Source organism: Haemaphysalis longicornis, unplaced genomic scaffold (assembly GCF_048455015.1).
Source record: "Haemaphysalis longicornis isolate Haplotype H1 unplaced genomic scaffold, Haemaphysalis longicornis Haplotype H1 scaffold_4, whole genome shotgun sequence".
NCBI lineage: Eukaryota > Metazoa > Arthropoda > Arachnida > Ixodida > Ixodidae > Haemaphysalis > Haemaphysalis longicornis.
This window is the reverse complement of record NW_027526361.1, coordinates 19918610-19939177: the sequence shown is the minus strand read 5'-3', so window position 1 is coordinate 19939177 and position 20568 is coordinate 19918610. Positions and strand designations below refer to the sequence as shown.

At 48.4% G+C, this 20568-nt stretch overlaps 2 protein-coding genes across 7 annotated transcripts in view; one reads left to right on the top strand and one right to left on the bottom strand.

The window, feature by feature from the left end:
* The window catches only part of Dgk (diacyl glycerol kinase 1), a 603682-nt gene that overhangs the window by 377459 nt on the left and 205655 nt on the right, over positions 1–20568 (top strand). The window lies entirely within an intron of this gene.
* LOC144178342 (nose resistant to fluoxetine protein 6-like) overlaps positions 1–20568 on the bottom strand; it is a 30550-nt gene that overhangs the window by 4048 nt on the left and 5934 nt on the right. Inside the window, exons 2-10 of the mRNA XM_077706113.1 lie at positions 20098–20283; positions 11902–12092; positions 9503–9608; positions 7489–7573; positions 5426–5535; positions 4826–4999; positions 3202–3295; positions 1857–1949; positions 1568–1733 (exon numbers count right to left, since the gene is read on the bottom strand). Of these exons, the coding sequence (XP_077562239.1) occupies positions 1568–1733; positions 1857–1949; positions 3202–3295; positions 4826–4999; positions 5426–5535; positions 7489–7573; positions 9503–9608; positions 11902–12092; positions 20098–20283 (1205 nt within the window). The remainder of the gene's footprint in view (positions 1–1567; positions 1734–1856; positions 1950–3201; positions 3296–4825; positions 5000–5425; positions 5536–7488; positions 7574–9502; positions 9609–11901; positions 12093–20097; positions 20284–20568) is intronic.

Here is a 20568-nt window from a genome sequence, read left to right as displayed (position 1 = left end):
GTTTGTTTGCTTGCTTGTTCGTTTGTTCGTTTGTTTGTTTGTTTGTTTATCTGTTTGTTTGTTTGTTTGTTTGTTTGTTTGTTTGTTTGTTTGTTTGTTTGTTTGTTTGTTTGTTTGTTTGGCTCTGCACCAGCTTTAAACATACAGTTTCCGTTCAGTTGGCTCTGCACCAGCTTTAAACATACAGTTTCCGTTCAGTTTCAGTTTCCGTTCTACATGCTGATTTAACTTATCTTCTGTCGTCGTAACGGGAAGGCCGCGTAGAGTCGAAGCTCCAGAGGAGTAAAGCCCCTACGAAAAGCGACAGCGGAAACAGAGACGATAATATTCCTAAATCGCCACTGGCGGGCAGCAGCTACCAGTGGAGATCTTGGAGAAAACGCCAAGCGCATGCGGCAAGTCAGACAAGACGACGAACGTCGCAAGACGGAGAACGCATCACAAAGAGGCGTGTATTACGTGACTAATTAGAAACATTAAAGGAGCATGCTTTAAATTAAAGAAGGAGTTTCTGGACATCAGCTTGGGCGTAGTTGTACGACGTGCGATCGGCTGTAGTTCGACAAAGACTCGCACAATATCGCCAATATGTGGAATCTTGCTTAGTAGACTGTAGTCCACCGCAAGTTTTAAGTGCAGAGCACGTTACTCGCCTTGTCGTCGGAGCTCACTGTAACGCTCGATGTCAAGCGAATGCCGGAATCAGGCTGCGCAGCAAGATAACTGACCCAAGTAGAGCCCGGCATACCACCGGAAAGCGTCCCGCAAAGGCTTCGAAAACCAAGATGTTTAAATAGTCATAACCGGTCTGAACTCGTGAATTGCTGGCGCTTATCATACATCTCCCGTTGTTTAGTGCAAAGAAAGCTGCAAGTACATTTGAGGCAAAATATACGTAACTAACCGGCAGCACCCGCGTTCATTTAGTTAGGAACGCTCGTTGGGTTGGTTTTTTACGACAGTAAGCGAAAAAAGTGGCAGTGCAACGCCAACACGTGCGGGAGGAGAGCAAACAGAAAAAGAACAGAACTCCCGCTGGCGCAAGGCAGGGGGCGCGCGAGCACTGCGAAAGCGGGAAATTTGAATTGCATTGGGTTGTAGCAGTGAGTGGATAACGGCGCTGTATACAGCCCATTATGTGAAATCACTGCTCTGCACTTCCGACAGATTTCACATTGAGTGGAATGGCTTTATTCTTGTACTCATTTCCGGACGCCAGGCATTTCGACAATCTCCCTGTGTGCGGCACGTGTATGACTCTCCGTAAAGGTGCCGTACCCCGGTTCTCCACCAGAAACACGTATGTCCACCACCCATTTCCGGACCGTCTACCGATATTGAATGACATCGAGGAATGGCTAGTAGCAGCAGGACGTTCGAAATTCCGACACCTCAGCTTCGCTGGTCATCAACTTTCACATAATGTAATGATTCATGTTTTCTTTATCATTTATCATATCATTATCGCTGATTTATTGTTAGGTAATAAAAAAAATAAAATTCCGTTTGGTGGCACCCGTTGCCTTGTTATCGGTGCCAGCGAAATTGGAGTATAGGTGAAACTCACGATGTGGCTTAGGTCGAGCAGGTTGAGCGTCCCGAATATGTAGTGGGGCCAGTTGTTTGGAAAGCCCGCCCTGCGCAGTTTCCCGTAGACGGCCCAGTGGGGGCCTCTGCCCCACACGGGCGCCAACTGGTGGAAGCACGCTGTCACTGCCACCAGCGGGAACAGTCTTCAAAGCCGATTCGGGCCCGGAAATCGAAATGAAGGTTCGCAGCGACGACTGGTGCTTTTGGCAACATGTTTGCTTGGGTCCCCGAGGGGACACGCCAGCGTCACACTGCGTTGGGCTTACCTGAGGTACCTGTGAAGAACCATTGCGAACCAGCTAGCCTTGCCGTACTCGTCGATCGGTCGTCTCGAAACTGCCATCCACTGCATGAAGCCACTGCAGGTGCAATGTGAACAGGCATACCTCGTTACTCTGAATGTAGTGCAGAAGCGGCAGTGCCACAAAAAAAAAAAAAAAAAAAAAGGCTTAACGTGATACTACAGGACCAGTCCCTTGCGTAATCGTCAGCGATTGGATTGCGCAGTCATGAAAGCACTCGCGGATATTAATTTGCGCTTGGGCTCGTTTGGAACAGCGGCGCTTGAGGGGGATCATTGTCCAGTAGAGGTTGTGGAAGTTGCGCCTCTTCGGCATGTACAGGTGCCGGCATAAGTAATTGGAACAATGATTTCTGAATATCCCAAAATATTTATCTTATCGGAGTTTATGACAACCCTTACCGGTTTACGGGAAGCTGTTTTTATAAGAGAGGACTCCTTTAAATGCACACTAATTCTGCCAGGCGGTTTCCGGAAGAAAAAATTCCTGTTAATTTACGACACCGTGTTCCAATCACTTTTGACGGCACCCGTACATGAATGGCGGCGTTAGCGTTCATCCGCCGAAGTGCGGATCATTGAAGTAAAAAAAATTGAGGTTGGGAAGTGAATTGGGGCTAAGGGGGGGGGGGGAGCTGCCGTGTCTGTGTGAAGGAAATGGGGGGGGGGGGGGGGGGGGGAATGATGGGGCGATCGCGGATATGGCTCCCATCGAATTTCTTTCCGGACAAACTTTTCCTCACATCCTCGGCGACTATTTGAAGTACCTACCCCCGAAGGTCTGGGTAGGAATTAACCGCAGTAATGCATGGCTGGTTTTTATTTCTTCAAAAACTAAAAAAATGCTGCTTTATTTTTCTTTGTCTGCGACTTTTAGATAAGAATAATTTCTTCCACAATCAGTATCCGGGTAAAAAATTGTTATAAAATCGGCTAATTTAAGCAAATTATATTCTAAGCTGCTCAAAACCGACGAAAACAGGGAGCAAAAAGGCACAGGACACGCGGCGCCCCGTATCACGTCTGCCTTCGTGTTCTTGTCTGATTTGCGCTGTGTTGAAGATGAAACCCCGCAAACTAGTCCACTATTCTGCTTCACTTTAAGTAAGTCAGGATTTTTTTTCACGGCGTTATTACTCATGCATAACAAACAGCACATACGTATTGGTCCCATAGTTTTTTAACGCATTCTGGTCGGCGATAAACAAAAGCAATTTGGATAATACAGGTAGCAAGCTTTACTGGGATGATTAATTCATTTCAAGCAACTAGTCAAACCCGAAAGTCAAACTGAAAAGCTTGTTACGTACCTGACTGTCATAAATATTGCAACACTCATCGTAGCGTTCACAATGAACTGGCGTGAGAACTGCAGTGACATCTCGAATAAATCGTCGATGTCGGCTGAAAGAAAGACATTTCCGTGGAATCGGTGGCAGCACAAAAGATCACAGCAGGTGACAGGGACGTTATTCGTGCACTTGAAAATGCAAGATCTCCTGCTTAATCTGCTTTTCTCCGCAGTCGGGAACGTGTGACGTGTGTGGTCTACCTCTGAATTGAATGGAGTAGCTAACTCTACTTTCTTTCTCTGTATCTATCGGGGAGCCGCATAAGGATCCCACTACTGCTCACAATGGTGGCCATTTTTGTGACCTACACTGGCTACACTGACACCGAGTGTAGGCTTGGTACGTATGGGCGAATGCATACGACGCCACGTTGGCTACACCAGTGTCATAAAACTTGCAACTTGACAGGTTGGTTCATAATTCCTTAAAATAGAGGGTAGAAAATGGACACAAGACACTCGAAGAATAGACGACAAGCGCACATCCTGTATATTCTTCATGTGTTTTGTGCCAATTTTTGCACTCCTTTATAAAGAATAAACAGTACACTAGTGCAGTGTGTTTAAATATAAAATACCGCATTGATTATGGGGAGAAAGGTCGCAGTTTTACTCATCCACCTGCTTCTCACATTAGGAGAAGATGGTCGCTTTAATTAGGAATTCGGTGCTTCGTAACATGCGTGCAGTTCTTGTCGAAGTTTCTAGGCCATGCCAGCAGCCATGGGCCCTACAAATTGAGAGTCAACGCTGAAGTGTGACCGAATTATTTCATGATAGCAAAAGCGGGAAGTACTTTGCCGATTTTCTGGCGTAAAACATATCAGTTCCACACTAAAAATAATCTTTTATTTGTAATTCGTTGAGGTCTGTAACCTTTTGGTACGGTCGAGAAATTTTTAACAAAGACTGCACGTGCGTAAAGCTTTTCTTAGAGAGCCACGTATACGTAACATACCACCTAATAAAAAAATTAACATTTCGATACAATGGAGATCTTAGGTGCACCTCTTCGCAGTTTACTTTTAGGGGGTGCATATATTCATTCGCACGAGATATATCAGAAACCGGCCGAAATTGGCATGTAGAGACAACCCACGAAACGGTGAGATACTGAGTTTTAATACCGTCCATAGAAGCCGTACCGGCGACCACTTTTTTAGGGGCGAAGCCCTTTAGGGGCTTGGGCTGTTGGCATCTCCTGTCGTCGTCGTCGTCGTAATCGTCGTTTCATGTAGTCACGGTGCTAAAACACTAGGAAACTTGTTTACGTTTCCCGCTAGAACTTCACGCGCACTAGAAGAACACCGGTACACTCGTCTACGCCTCGCGTTGCAGGAGCACTTCGAAGCGCGCACTAAACAACACCGGGACGCTCATTTACACCTCGCGCTAGAACGTTTTGTGCTTCAAAGATACGAGACTTCTAAAGCAAATCTGTATATGTCTACCTCCCCCGCCCAATGGTTTCATCTCCTTGGGCAAAAACACCAAGGCGCCAAGACTAAACTTGTACACCGCATGCTTCGCCCCTCCCCAGGTTTCACGTTAGTGGAGATGGCTCGAGATTTTTTTGTCCTCACCTATGAAAGAATCCTCCATGAATATGTACGTGTGAATAGCGATGACCCAAACTAGCGCAATGACGCGCAGGCCGTTGAAAATGTCGAGGCGTCCGCCTTCGCCGCTGTCCAAGCGGAACGTTGATCGGAAGGTGGCGAACAGAGACAACGTCTGGAATCGCGCCAGCATTCCACCTGCGCCGGAGAAGCGTCGGGGAAAACAGAAATTAGCTCAGTGTCCAAAAAGCATCTCGGGCGTGCGGTTCGGTGAAAGGGCAGGCGAAGGTGTTTCTCGTTCCGCTAACGCCGTCTTTCTGATTCACTTCTTGAGACTTTACTTTGCATAATATTTTAGGGTAACAAAGAACCGCAGCCATCCTACGTGTTTTAGAAATGAGAAAAACGAAGTTTTCTATTGGCTTCTGTCACAGAATGTGATGTATCATTGTTAAACAATTAATAGAACGTTTAACATGATCTTCGCAACATACTCTATGTTCGGATGTGAGCTTTGGTGTTGTAAACGTAAATAGTGTACGGTATTTTGGGAGATACACTGATGGCTTATTATTATCGCTGGTGTGCCTAGTGCGGGTCGGTCACACTTGAATAAAGACTTACCATGATTCGATTGTGGCGGTCCTTGATCCACGAGCGGGAGGTTTGCGCGACTCATTAGGTCTAGCAAGGTGGCCGCCGCTACGGCCGCTATAAATGTTCCCAGGACGCAGCTGAAACAGAGAACCAAACAATGTACACCATTATCCAAAATTGAAGTTCCTCCTCGTGCGTTTATTGTTGTGTCTTAGAGTAGACTATACTATTCGGTATTTTGGAGCGCATATTTTTAAAGCTGTGAATCATGTCTTTAATGCTCCTATGCATCTGATCTATATGGGAGTAGGTCCGTGTCCGCCTAACTTGGACTTACCTAGAACCACTTAAAATTGAACGCAATGTTTAGGGGACTGTGTTATATCTATTGATCGGATCCCAAGCACAGTGTGCCACAGAAGCGATCGGGCAAGCTAGAAAACCTCTGTTTTACTAAGCAACCTATAAAAAATTTCGGCAGAAAATCATAGAATTATCTACTAATGCGTAGCATTCTTATGCCGCTTCTCTTAAGTGTTTTTTACAGCCAAAGACGTTACTTTATGAAAATGTTGTCTAACCAATTATCTCCATTTACGTTATTATAACGATTATATTTAGAACTTTCGCTAAACCTGCATTATTGTGGAAAGGCAGGGCGTTACACGGTTCGCTATTTTCCGTAATTTTTTTAATATTTTTAATATCTTTTTACTTTTTAGTTTTTCAAAATTTTGTGCGACCAGTTATCTCCATTTACGGTACATGTCAATTACAGGTGGAACTTCCACGATATCTGCATTTTTGTGTAAATTCAGGGCGTTACATGGTCCTGGCTGTGGGGGTACTCAGCAAACAATGCTGCGCATTAAAAGCAAGTTTCAGGGTTACGCGATGCCCGTGCTCCACACGCCATCATGCCTGACGGGTTAGCCGACCGAGCAACGTAAAATTCAAATCGGTGTGTGTACCGCCAGCTCTACGGTAGCCTGGCCATGACGGCAACTGTGGGGAGATCACGGCGTTATAATATCCGGTCACCCGCAGACCTCTGCCAATAAACCAACTAGCCCGCCTTAGTTTCCTTGTTCAGTACGTAGACGTCCTCTGCAAGTTTTGTCCAATTGGACGCCTGAGACGCTTTGCTTCCGCCCGCTTTCTCCGAGTATATTCCGTCCTCTGCCGCTCAAGGCAATCCACTTCTGCGTTACGCGTTCGAAAGGCTTCGATCTGTCTCCTTCTCGTTGCGCCACGGCTCGTTGCTGCCGCCACATATTGGGAGATTTGAAGACGACGGTAGATATCGCCGCCTGTCTTTTCGCACGCTTAGCTGCGTTCTCCCGCTTCCTTACTTCATCTGCGCTGTCCTGGCGTGGACGGCCGCCTTTCAATTCTCCCGAATTAAAACGCGCGCTATGGAACGCCTTCCAAAACACGTAGTTTAGGGGCCGTTTGGCTGTTACAGACGCACACAACGCCGCATTTATCCTTAGTGGGTCATTTAATGCTTTCCGATTAAAACGAACTTAAGATGCTTCGTCACCAGTATCCTGTTGTGCGTTCCAACCAGCTATATGCTGCGGCTTCTTCGAAAAGATTACTGTACAGGAGTGTTACCGCTGATGCTGAGCGTCGTATGACAGCGCCCGACCGTATGGAAATTAGTCATGCGCTCGGTACCTTGTGTTTTGTTTTGCATTTTGTAACAAACTTTTCCCGCCATTTTCATACCTGCCAGATCTCCATCTACTCTTTGAAAATTTGCGCAACGTAATCGTACGGTTTATGATCCTCGTCTGCACTCTTTGGCTCCGCAATATTTCTCAAACTCTGCGGTGGCACCTGCAACATTGCGCTCATCACAACCCTGAAACCAAACGAACTACGGGGATCGAAGTATGCTCACTTAAGATAAGCTCCAGACTTTGAGAATTCACAGCCAAGTCATCCCCCAAAAGTGCACTCGATCTTCGACCTCTCTAAGCTGCAGCAAGCGTAAAGGGCAGACGTAACACGTTCGCGGAGGACGCGATTTTGATATTCACGAGGCGAAATCGCCGCCTAGCGAATCGAGGTAGGGCGCCACTTACATGACGACGACTGGTGTTTCGTCCGGAGGCTCGTCGTTGCGGTCGCAGATGGAGATGTGGGCGGACAGGTTCCTCTCTGCGAAAACTGCCTCCCGAGAGGCAGGGAGGTCCCCGTGGGTATAAGTCTTCCGCTACCAAAGCTCAGGTCTCGTAAACACGCCAGTGTTATTTCCGTGCGAATACAGCTGAGAACGAAAAACAGCGAATTAAAAATTACGCCCATCTTCTCGCGAGGGGAACCCTGATGTGATGCGACGCATCGGGGGGGGTTCAATTGGTGTTTCCATTGGGTTGATTCTCTAAATCGCGTGAAACGTGTTGTGAACGCGTAGGATGCATTCGCTGAAGGGACCGTCGCTTCCATCACGTCTTCATCGGAAGAATCAAGTCAAGCACGCAGTCGTCAAGCAAAGTGACGCGAAGTCGAACGAGAGCGAGCGCTGACTGAACCGCCGCAGCGCGCTACCCGCTTTATATTCAGAGCGCCTGAAGGAGAGAAGACAGCGGAGGAGAGTCGCGCATGCGCGCAGTTGCGCGACGGCAGCGGAGCGAAGCGAGCGAAGCGCGCACACGCAGCTGTTGTTTATGATAATGAGACGGAGTGAGAGTGTTGCGCACAGCTGTCGGAGAGAAGAGCGGAGGAGAGTCGCGCATGCGCAGGTGGCGTGCGGACGCCGCCGACGCTGACGCAGGAGGGACATGCCTCAGAGCAAGAGATGCGTCGCATCTAAAACAATGGCGCTTTACGAAGACAAATGCTTCGCTAAACAGTTTACTCCGCCCTTTTAAGGGCGAAACCCCTTCGGGGCTTGGGCTGTCGGCGTCTCCTGTGGTCGTCGTCGTCTCATGTAGTCACAGTATGAAACACCGCAACACTCTTTTTTTAACGCCTCGCGCTAGAACGTGACGCTTACTAAAAGAACACACCGGGGCAGTCGTTTTCCAACGCCTCACGCCAGAACGCTTCGTGCCTCAGAGACACGAGACGTTTACAGCAAAGCTGTATGCCTTCACCCTCCAACGGTTTCGTCTCTGCGGGTGAACGCCAAGGCACCAAAAATACATTTATGCACTACATGCTTCGCTCCTCCTCAGGTTTCACGCTAGTGGAGATGACCCTTTTTTGTCAGTTTTTTTTTTGTTTTGAAGTGGTGCAAGCGAGTGAAAAGAAAACCTGATTACCGTCTTGAGGGGGCGCGTCTTACACCTTGAGGGGGGCGCGTCTTTAGTTCAAATCATGGGTGTTTTACGTGCCGAAGCTACCCTTAGACGATGAACCCGGGACCAGATGGCATCAGTTCTGTCAGGCTGTTTGTGCCTTTAGTACCAGACTCCTCTCGCTTGACGAGAAATGATTAGAGGTTTTTCAAATTTTCATAATCATGGTTCCGCCAATATCTTGAGCGGGGCGAAATGTCAACGTCCATCAAGAGAAGTTAGTACAGGACGCAATGTAACCTCCCTGCTTCCTCGCACTAATGAACATCATTTCGTACTTTGTACCGCTCAGTGGAACACCAAGACGCGACAGTTTCTCGAAAAAGGTGCTTTATACACCCCATTACAGTGCTCTCAGTTTATAGCTCGCGGATAAGCAAAAAGAATGTAAAAACACATATCGCTCAATACCTGTGGCTAGCCTCCCTGACAGGTGGCTGAGTCGGTAATTCATTTCACAAGCTGCTTTGAGGACAGTCAATACTACATTATTATCAACAGGCAATTGTTATCAACGCGGCGACAGGCGTTGGGGCCTTTCTGTTCCACCTGCCAAGGGGGGCGAGGAGAAGTCCTTCCAAAGGGCCCCAAGGCCTATTGCCGCTTTTCTTCACTCGGCCACCGCAGGTCGTCACGGTGAGTTAGACGCGGTGGTGTGGTTGGATTGTTGATAACAAGGTACCGTCCACTGTGCCAGCACGCAACTTGTGAAATGAGCTACAGGCAAAGCGGAAATGGTTTAGCGCACAGCTCAACCATCTCGAAGCAATAATGAAAACAAGAGCAAGATATGTACCTTTGTTTAGGATGATCACGATCTCGTCATCACTGCACGAGGACGGGTAGCAGGCACCGACCTTCAACAGCGACTGCTGGAACGCGAACAGTCGCGCAGCCCTTTGCTGCGTGCGCGCAGTAAATGGTATGGGCGTAACAGATTAGTCGGCTTTGATCATTGTGGACACCGTCTAGAAAATCTTCAATGTGAAAAAATTGCCTCCGTCTCCCCGCGAGGGAACCCTGGTGTGATGCGGCGCTTCTGGGGGTTCAATTGGCGTTTCCATTGGGTTGATTCTCTACATCGCGTGAAACGTATTGTGAACGCGTAGGATGCCTTCCATCACATACGGATGTTCTCATACACGGGACGATGGAGGCAATTTTACATTTTCATGCACATGCATACGCGAAATGAGAGAGTACACGTGTTTTAGCGGCCACCACCCAGCGCGATACCCGCTTTATATTCACAGCGCTTGAAGGAGAGGAGACCGCGGAGGAGAGTCGCGCATGCGCGCACATGCGCACGGTAGCAGCTGTTAACGCAGCGTTAACGCAGCGAAGCGCGCGCCAACCAAGCGCGCCAGCTGTCGTTATGCTAATGCGCCGGAGTGAGAGTGTTGCACACAGCTGTGGGAGAGGCGAACAGAGGAGGGCTGCGGACGGACGCCGCCGCCGCCGACGACGACGCAGGAGGGACATGCCTCAGAGCAAGAGATGCGCCGCATCTAAAAGATATATCATCTCGAAGGAACGTCCTTACTTGTGTCAAATTTCAAAGCTCTACACCAGATTGCGTTCATGGTAAAGTAAATTGTTCCGAGGCTAATGTTTACACTATTTTTATTTATTTATTTATTTTAAAATACTGCAGGCGAATGGGCTGGCCCAAGCAGGAGTGGGTACATCAAAACATCAACAGACAACAATACAAAAAACAACAGACAACAATACAGAAGAAACAAAAGTTAAGAAAGAAGGTGACGCTCCAGGTCACCAAGAAACCTGTTCGAATGAAACACATCACTTGGCAAAGAATTCCAGTCTTCCACACTTCTAGTGGAAAAAACTGTATTTAAAAGCATTTGATCGGGCGAAATTTGGGGTTAGAGCATGTTCATGGCCATTACGAGTACGTCGTGCTGATAGCGGTTTGATACTGTCAGGGAGACCAATTTTTACATTACTACACAAACAATTGTGACGAAAGGAAGGACGACTGAACTTTCTCCGAGCTTCTAAAGTAGAAATGCCGTTTAATTGCATTAGGGTGGTCGGGGAATCAAGCTGCGATATTTACCAAAAATAAACCTAACTGCTTTTCTGATAGTACGTTCCAGATTCATAATATCTTTCTTGGTATGGGGATCCCAAATAAAGGAAGCATACTTAAGCTTTGAACGAACACAGGCATTATTTTTGTAGTCTCTCAAGACCAGGTCGCCGCCATGTTCTGCACTTCCACTAGACGATGGCGGTTTGAGATGAAGCACTCCATGTACATTGGTCTGCCTCAACGCCAACTGCTTCGCAGTAACCTTTTCGAGAACTCAGGGTGACTACTTAGAAACAAGGCAATCCGCATACAGCGAGCTTTTATATGATAATTTGGAGTTCCTTGTACCAGCCTGTTGAATCCTTGCGCAATTCTTCGCGAAAATTTATGCCTGTTAAGTTCGGCTAGATGGCTTTCATCCCCCGAAACCTGCTGGCACAGCCACCTCCTAACATGCTTTTTCACAGAAAAAAGGCTATCGTGTTCAATGGTGACTGTGCGAGAATACGTTGTAGAGCACTCAAGGAATATCTGAGGAATCAGTCGCGGAAATGCTGGGATGAGTAGGATTTACTTGTACACCAAGGTTGACGTTTAGCAGTCTGAAAGTTGGTCCATTAACAAAAACTGCCATATATGTAAGAGAAAAAAATTAAAAAAAAACGATCAAATTTTCATCGCAATTACACTTTCCCTCTGTTTTTGTTTTTTCGATGATCTTGCTGTGGTGATCGGTAATCTTGCAGTAGCCTAGCGGCTAAGTCATTAAACAGTGGCTCAGTTTGTCTGACCATACCGGACAGTCGTAATAGGGTTGCCCGTTAAACTTGTAAGCATATTAGGTTAGGTTCTCTCCCCTCTACCAGGCGTGTATATTTATGAAAAAACTACACTAAAAATCCTAGGGAAACAGGCGAGAGACACAATTAGCAGTTTTAAATTTACACAGGTGCACGGGAAGCCATATCAAAATCATACACGGGGACCTTACGGTCTAACTCTGGTTAACAATAGTGTATTTATTCCTTGTAACTTATCAGTGAATTTCATCTTTTTTTTTTTTTTTTTTTGCAAAAAGAGAGAAGTTTTCAGAGCGAAGCTGTTTAAGGCTAGGGTTCCTCCATACGTTCCGGGATTACCTGATGCGCAGAGACTTGTGGAAACTCGGGCACAAAGCCTTTGAAATATAGATTCGTCGTGCAGAACTTCCTCCCGAGCGGAGCACCAGACTCGTCTACGAAGGCTGCGGCGAAGCACTGTTTGTAGGAGCCCATTTCTGCCAGGGATCCGCGAAGGACGCCGGACGGAAATGATCCCAGGGAGTCCAACACTGCAATTCGCAGAACACGCGGAGGTAGTGAAGAGAACATGAGGTACAGGCACTGCATTTACGCGCCTGTAAGCAATTCAAATGCGCCAAGCTACTGCGGTTCGTTGGAACTGCTCTAGTAAGCTTCCGATTCATACCCTACTTGCACATTCACGGGGGGCTTTCTTTCTTTGTGTTCCGTCTGTGCGCGCAGTTACATTACCCATGAACCAGTGCCAAGTCGCCCAGTTGTCCATTCTGGGGCTCAACGATATCAACTGAATTTAAGTATGAACTAAACTACGAACACTGCATCGGTTTTTCTATTCAGTTTGCATTTTTACCGACACGTTAGGAACTTGATATGTCATCCCGACCATGCGAAAGTTGATGTCTAGCGAAGTTGTTTCCCAACCACTGATACCCGGTGATCGAAACATGCAGTGTTTTATTGCTTTCCGTGTAACTATAGGGGTATTTGTATTTCTGTCAACACCAAACCCGAGCATGGTCGATATCTTGTGGTTTGATGATTTGAGTCGTCATAGGATGTGAGTCAAAAACTTTCCGCGACAAAAGCCAGGAACCAGTTTTTCTTTTTTTTTTTAGTCATGTCTCGCAGTCAACATTAAAGTCGCCCACGGTAACCACTACTGTGCCTCGATTTTGTAACAGCCAGGTGCTTGTGCGCAAACATGTCGATGACTGTTTTCTAATTTCCTGGTGAGATATGCGCCTGGAGCTTCGCTATCGCTGCGTCGCCTGCCGCCGCTTCTCCGCGGCGCGTACGGGAGACGCGCTGCGTGGTTGATAGGGGCCCATGCGGTGTCTTGGTTCTCTTTCCCTTCTTTTAGATGCGACGCTGAGAGGAGCATCTCTTGCCGGCGGCCCTGTCCTTCCTGCGTAGCTGCGTCTCTCCTCCGCTCACCCCCTCTCCTCTCGCCGTGATAGCGCGCCATCTTCCCCAAAATCGGTGGCGCGCGCAGTGCGGCGCGCTCTCTCACTCCGCCGGTGGGCGGCGCTGCGCGCGGCGCAAGCGCGCTGTGCGCATTTGCAGCGCCCTCTCTCGCCGCGGTCTCCTCTCCTTCGGGCGCACTGCGCATATAAGCGGAGTGCCGCGCTCCGCCGGTCTCGCAGTCGACGGTCGTCCGTGCTACGCTTGCTCTCTCTCTCTCTCTCTCTCTCTCTCTCTCTCTCTCTCTCTCTCTCTCTCTCTCTCTCTCTCTCTCTCTCATTACCCGACGATTGCTCACGCAATTCGAGTAATCGACCCAACCGAAACGCACAATGGAACCCCCTTCAGCGTCGCATCACACCAGGGTTCCCGCGAGGGGAGGTGGGCGTAATTTTTGCTTTTCCGCGCCCTAAACAACTTGTTATGGTGTTGTCTGTAAGCAAACAGTACGTTTAGGGAACTTCAAAAAACTGCTGCGTCTTGGCAGAGTGCTCGAATGCCAGACCTATCCGGGGACGCGGTTCTGCAACCTTTAAGGCCGCTCTTCTGGGCGTCGGAGACGGCAGCAGCATATCACCACTGTCACTTCCGGATACGTCAAGCACAAGTGAATCCTATTGTCGCCTCGTTTGGACCTGCTACTGGCACAGAGAGAGGTCGGTTTCGTTTTGCCGCGTGGACAACGAATGCGACTTTGTTTCGAATAAATACGTCGTAGAAAAATCTGTTTTGGGGATTTGATTATGCAATACCTGACAGTAACTTGTGCCTCTGATGGGAATACAAGCCATGCGAATATGATAAGCATATTACAAGGCTGTGGTTCGTGAAATATGGGCCAATTCACGCCTTATAGAAGGACCAAGTAATGAAACCACGGAAAAATAAATGGTCTGCGAAGTCCGGATTAAACAGAACAGCTCGCACGGGAATTAAAAAAAAACCAGTGGAGCTTCGGAAATGCCGAAGGCGTTTGTCGAAACTTAAGCAAGTTGGTCATCCGACCAACTAGATGCGAAATGCAGTGAGATTTCGCAAGAGATTGAAGGGGGGGGGGGGGGGGAGGCTTAATTATCGTGCACAAATGCGGAGCGAAATCAAGGAATAACCGTTTTAGTGATCCAGCTGCGCGTGAACCTTCATTTTTGTTTTTCGACTTCAACGAACAGCTGATCACTCGGCGGGCGCATTTTTTTAAAAGTACGCACTAAGTAAGTAGCAGTTGTATGTAGTAAGTTCACAAGCGATAAACGGTGTCGTTGGGAGAGTGTGGTATCTGATTAGGCCATCTGATTTCAGTTTGTGCTAGATTCTGCAGGCTCCCTGTGTCATACGATGTTTCGAAGAAGCGTTTAGTCGCGACGTGGATTACTGTATAAGCCCGTCTCCGCGCTGCTCTCGGAAGATATATGTAGCAGATGATCTATTGCGAGCGCTGACCTCGCGACAAAACCACCTAGCATTAAATTTCTTGGTCATGTGCTGATTTCCGCGTAGAATTTGGCATTATCCAGCGTGCTTATTTCGTAGAATGTTCGCGAAATTCAAGTCACATTGGCTTTTCCAGAGTAATGATCAATATCAAAGGTATCGATATTGGCAAGCGTAACTGCCGGGGTCAGGTATGAGTGCTCCGCTAGATTATATAAGCACTCAAAACCGATTTATATCGTGGTGTATACAGCCGTAGCATGTTCATCTGAATAATCACTGCTCGCGGAAATACTGTCAGTAAATTTCAGGGCAGTGAAATTACAATCAGCTCTCCAACCAGCTCCACGCATATGCCGGTTCTGCGGCGCCGGCCTGTGAAACACGCCTGGCGCTTATACGGACCGAATGTACCGCACCCCACATTCAAGAACAGAGTGACTGCTCCACATAAATATGTATTTACAACGCATACGAACGGTAAATCTTAGTCGTGAACGTGTCACAAAAGCAGCACCGAGAGGGTGAGCGGGTCGGAGCCTCCCGCGACTACTTTCGAAACGGGCTGCTAGAAGGATTTCAGTGGCACCCCTACAGGCAGCGCTCGAGGCGTATTGATTGGGAAGATTAGCCTTGTGTCACTGCTGCTTACACCACGGATATTTGCGGAATTTCTTGCTCCAGCATCAGCGAATATTTGCACTGAGCTAAGTTGGTCACATGGTGTGCGTACTCGCATGAAACGAAAAGTCCCGAGAAAAGCGTTGCCCAATACACATCCGCGGCTGTATGATGCTTTGTGCGTACGTCAACTGTGGAAAATTTGAGACTCATAAGAAATTTGAAAAAAAAAAGGTGGTAAGCGTTGGTCAATATACATGTGGGAGCATGTTCTACACGAAGGGTATGTAGCCCCGTGTGAGTATGAAGACTAAAACAAAACAGAAAAGAGATTGCAAAAAAAGGAGATTGCGCGCGTATTTCCTTGCTTCGTTCCGAATTACATCCAAAGAGCATACCTTTTCCGCCGCCACTGCCTTGCGAACGTCCTCCTCTCTCCTCTCCCATCCTTCGTGCTATTTTCCTCCCTACTCTCCCTCCTCCTCCATATCTACCACCCCTGACTCAATCCTGTCTTTCCCGCCCTCCTCTCTTCCCATTCCCTGCACCGTCTTCCTCATACCTTGGCCTCTCCTTTCACACTCACCATGTAATTAATACTAGCGCCACCTTCTGTTGGTGGCCTTGGTAATGCCCCTCCCTCTCGCCACCTGCTTTTCCTCCCACCTTCATTGACGAGAGTGTACCGAAGGGAAAAATCTAGATTTATCCGCTACTCTACGAAAATTGCTTCTTAGGCCGTGCCTGAAGGCCATGCTTTCGTTGCGATTGGCTAGAATGTCGTGGCGTATTTGAAAGCCTCGGCGGGGCGAAATACTTCAGCTGGTAGTAACTTTACATTCGAATTTCCCGTTTCTTGGTCGCCATTTCTATGAAAAGGACGGGGTAATTTCACGAAGCATCGGCGCCGTCTAGAGGCGACTGAATGGCTGTACAAGAAGCTCTAAACGAACGAGCGACAATTTGCAACACTGGCTCTTACTGTTGACCCTGGGTGAAAAAAAAAAACATGTCTGTGGAGAAGGGGCAGGGCACAAAGAAGTAATAGGAGGAGGAGAGAGATATAAACATTTTTGAAAAATGAGTGGTTCCTCTTGACTCAGGGAGGAGTTCGTTACTTTGAGACTTGAGCGTAGCATTTCTATAACGTGCGCGTTGTAAACTTGAACAACGAAGAAAAAAGAAATTTCTCGGGAAAAAAATTACACCATCTTCCTGTAGGGGAACCCTGAGTAGTATGCGAAGCAGCCATGGGGTCGACTGAAGTTCCCATTGTTTTCAGTTCGTCGTTTCAGTTGACGTTCAGCTTCGCGTACCTTCGTTGTATCAGTAGCTTCTTGACGTAGTTTGAATGAGTGAAGGACATAAGGCGCGTTCGTAGCACGTGCTCCCGTCTCGGTTTGTAACGCAGTGGGAAGAGCGCCACGTACCTCCCGTTGCGGCCAGAGAGTCGTGGGATCGAAACCCGGCGCTGCCCAACTATTTCTTTTTATACTAGACTGCACTGACGTCAGCCCAAACGCTGACGGGGCTGAAGAGACGCGCATTCGCAGCTAAGTGCGGACGGTGGACGACGACAACGACAACGAGGGAGGGAGGGACACAGCCCCGAGCATGAGATGCTTCGCATCTAAAATAACACTCAAGATCCGCACAAACCTTTCATAGATTCTGGAACACCATTTCTGCCGGTTACATTACCTATAAGTTACCCCCAGCTGAAAAGATGGACGCTTTGTGAAAAGAGTCCTGTAAACGTACTAGGAAGAAAATTGAAAATACTGACTTTTTTTCTTTTTCGCCTTCAGCAAGAAGCTGACATGTACTCGTTTACCGGCGACTCAGTTTTGGTCTTAGTCCTGTCAGCCGCAGAAGCCGCTCGTTTCGGGCAAAGCGGGGCGTTCTCAATGTCACTGCGATGAAGTCTAGGTAGAAAGGGAAGTTTTTCTAACCCACTTGTGCCTGGAAGCTGCACCGGTAGAAAAAAAATTGTCTGGGGCTCTCCTTTAAACATTATGTCTCGGGAAATGGAAGGAACAAGAAAGAAAGGAGAAACCAGGTTACTGCAGCTCTACGGCGCTTGAAAAAGCAGCAGTGGTAACTGCAACGTCGACGAGATTAGAATGGTGCAGTTGACGCCGCTGGGTAATGCCTGAACGAAACATTCTTCACGTTCGGGTTCAGCCACATGTCAATCATTATTTTGTTATACGAGGGTCAATACTTGTTTGGATAGGCGGAAATGTTTGGATGGTTTTTCACTACAGCGACAGTTGTGAGCCCCTGCGCCCTGAGCAAAAAAAAAAAAAAAAGTAAACGCGACCGTGCTAAAATAAACTCGCGCTAATCACAGCTGTTTTCTATCTTTACCGTGTGTTTCGAGAGGGAAACGCCAACGAGTTCTACAAAGTCTTTATTACCGCGGCGGGGCCATCGCAGCGACCATTGGCCATCGCATGCCGCATGACAAGTGTCTTGAGCAAAAGACCATGACGCGCCATCGTTCTCCGTGGTACATGCGTGTTATTCATCTTCGGTTGCGTGCACGGGTTACACTACACAACACTGCCGTTTAAAACTAAAACCTGTAACTTGGTACCGCCCTCGACAAGCGATAAAACCAGACGATTTTTATCATCTAGGGCGACTTCATTGTTGACGTGTCCAAAAACGAGAGCCTTTGGTTCATACAACTCACTCTGGAGTGAACTCTCAGTCTGGCCAGTGGCTACAACGGGCCCATCAGCACAGCCGTTGTCATGTGCACAGGCATAGTCTTCGCGTGCGGTATCCATGCTACCGTGCATATGCTATGGAGATTGACGTTCCAGATCAAAGAGTAGTAGTAGTGTGATTTGGCGACAAAATAAAATTGCTGGTATCAATTCTATGCGCCTTATGGGTAAGCAAGCTTGAACTGTTTGGTTGACGAAATGGAACAAACAGACGATAAATAAACGATGCCACAACACAAAAAAAATCATCACGAATAAAAAAAATTGGCTCCAATCCGCGCTGTGAAGGTTTTGTAAACGACACCCACAAGCATTATCCATGCGGCGTCACCTGAATTCACACACGTGGCATCATTTCACTGCTACCACCCATCACGCTCTTCACCTCCCTGTCTCACTCGTCTGCTGATGAACTGAACGGACGTTTATAGAGTTCAATTCAAATTTCCCGCCTTCGCAGTGCCCGCGCGCCCCCTGGCTGGAACAGCGTGAGCGAGAGTTCTGTTTTTCTTTGCTTGCTTTCATGTCACACGTGCCGGCGCCTTACTGCGAAGTTTGGAAGGCGCTGTTTCTTACGGCCACTTTTAGCGGCTTTCGAAGGGTAAGGAGGAGGGCGACACGTGCGTCTTTGGCGTCAACTTTCTCGCTGCTTCGCCCTCACTCCAGTTCAATGCGTCCCCGCCAAGAGCGCCCTTCCCTTCCCCAAACGGTGAATCCAAACCACCGTCTGTCTCTTCAGTCTACACGCTTGGACGTAGCTTACTCCGCAGACAGACAGACATTGAACTTTATTAAGTTCGGAAGGTCTAACCTAGCGGCCCAGAGGACCGTTTAGAGTAGCGCGGGCCGCACCTGCGCGGGTGGCGGGAGGTTTAGGAGCTCCGCCCTAACGCAGGCCTTCTGGACAGCCCGGAGTTGAGTGTAGTAGTCTTCGCTGTGGAGCGCCATGCATGTCCATTCTTCCTCTGTGATGAGTTCGGCGTCCTCTTGTAACGCCGGGCACTGCCATAGCATATGGTCTAAGTTACAGTAAGCTGCGTCGCAGAGGGGACAGTGAGGGTCAATGTCCTGGTGAATTAAGCTAAATCGGCTCCTTTTTTTTTTTTTTTTTTAATTCGAAAGTTTGCCCTGCGGCATAACGGTGCACGATTCACAGGTACACGAACAAGTTTGCTTCTCGTATAAAGTCTAGAAGGTGCCTATGAAATGGTCCATGAACCCAGCGCTGCAGGTCTGGAGGGCGGCCAGGGTGGAGGCCGGTTGCACGAAGCATCTAAATCGGCTCCTGGTTGGGAAGGAACCGGTCTGAAGCATTCTAAAGACTGCTGACTGTGGGTGTGTGAGAGCAGGGCGGGCCAGCGGGAGTGTTCTTCGCGTAAGTTGGTAGTGTGTGACTACCTCGTTGAAAGTGAGTAACGCGTCTCGGAACTCTCTGGGGGCCTCGGGAGCTCGGCCTGTTCGATCGCCGCGGCTGACGGTTTCTTGCGCGCGATCGTGAACGAACTCGTTGGCGTTGGGGAGGGTGTCGTGGACTCCGCGGCCCATGTGGGCCGGGAACTCCGCAAGACGGCAGGCTCTCGCTCCTCTTCTCTATGCGGGCCCAGGTTCGATCCCTGGCGGTGTCAGTCAGTTTGTGTAGCCAAGGGTGTAGCGAAAATCCAGTAGTAGCCTGGGATGTCTGCTTGTGTAGCCAGTAGTTGTCTGCCTGGGAGTTGTCTGCTGACGCGGACACGAAAATTTCCTCGGCTGGTTAGACCTACACATTTGCCTCTCCGCAGCACTATGCATGCGCGGGTGCACAAGCCAAAGGACCTTGACTGGAAACTTCTCGAAATGTTTCTTTGGGGTCGGAGGAGATCTGCTTCAACGCTTTAAAAGCTACAAAGGTGCAACAACATATTTTGGTGCTGCACAGACAGGGGAACGTCAGCTTCCGACATATGATTAAAGAGTGTACCGTTAACGTTCGCTTAACTTTCCAAAGTTTTTTTTCCCTCGGCTACCGGTACTGTGCTTGATAATGACGCCTATTTCCCTTTGTACTTGCATTGTCGCCTTCTGTATTAACCGTGGTTCTCAAAAGCCCGACAAGGCAGCGGTTACGGTGCAATTGCGTTGGCATCAAGCGCTTCCCACATTTGTAGTACATTTGTAGTTTCGAAATTACTCCCAACCATCTATCCAACGCAACGTAATGTGTATCCTTAAAGCTGTCCGAGGCAGGCCGTGTGCATATGTCAGTTCTTGGCCGCTGCGTGTGCTACATGAGGAGAGGCTTACTTACACTGGAGGCCGGAGTCCTCGCGAAGTACCATGGCGTTTACGAAGAGCCGCATGTGGGCCAGGCACCGCGAGTTCAAGCCTGTGCCATTGTTGTCCAGGCTGGCGTTCAGGCGCTTCAGGAAGGAGTCCCACTGCGAAGCCTTGTACTTGATCAGTTCCATTCGCCGAGCCTTGATCAGGCTTTCGACTGCAAAGCAGAGGGGAAGATGAATAAATTAGCCGTGGCTTAGCTCGGCTATGCCAGTATATACGTAGCGTGAGCTAAGGTTCAGCTGGTTATTCTTTGGTTTCCAGGTTGTCTAGGATTAGCTTATTACAATGCTTACTACCGCTAAAACGATTTTCAATCCAATACAATCCAATCTAATATAATCCAATACAACCCAATTCAATCCAATCCAGTCGCGGCGGCGGCGGCGGCGGCGGCTCCGGCGCGCCAGCTGTGCGTCGTGAGACGTCACTGCTCCTCGCG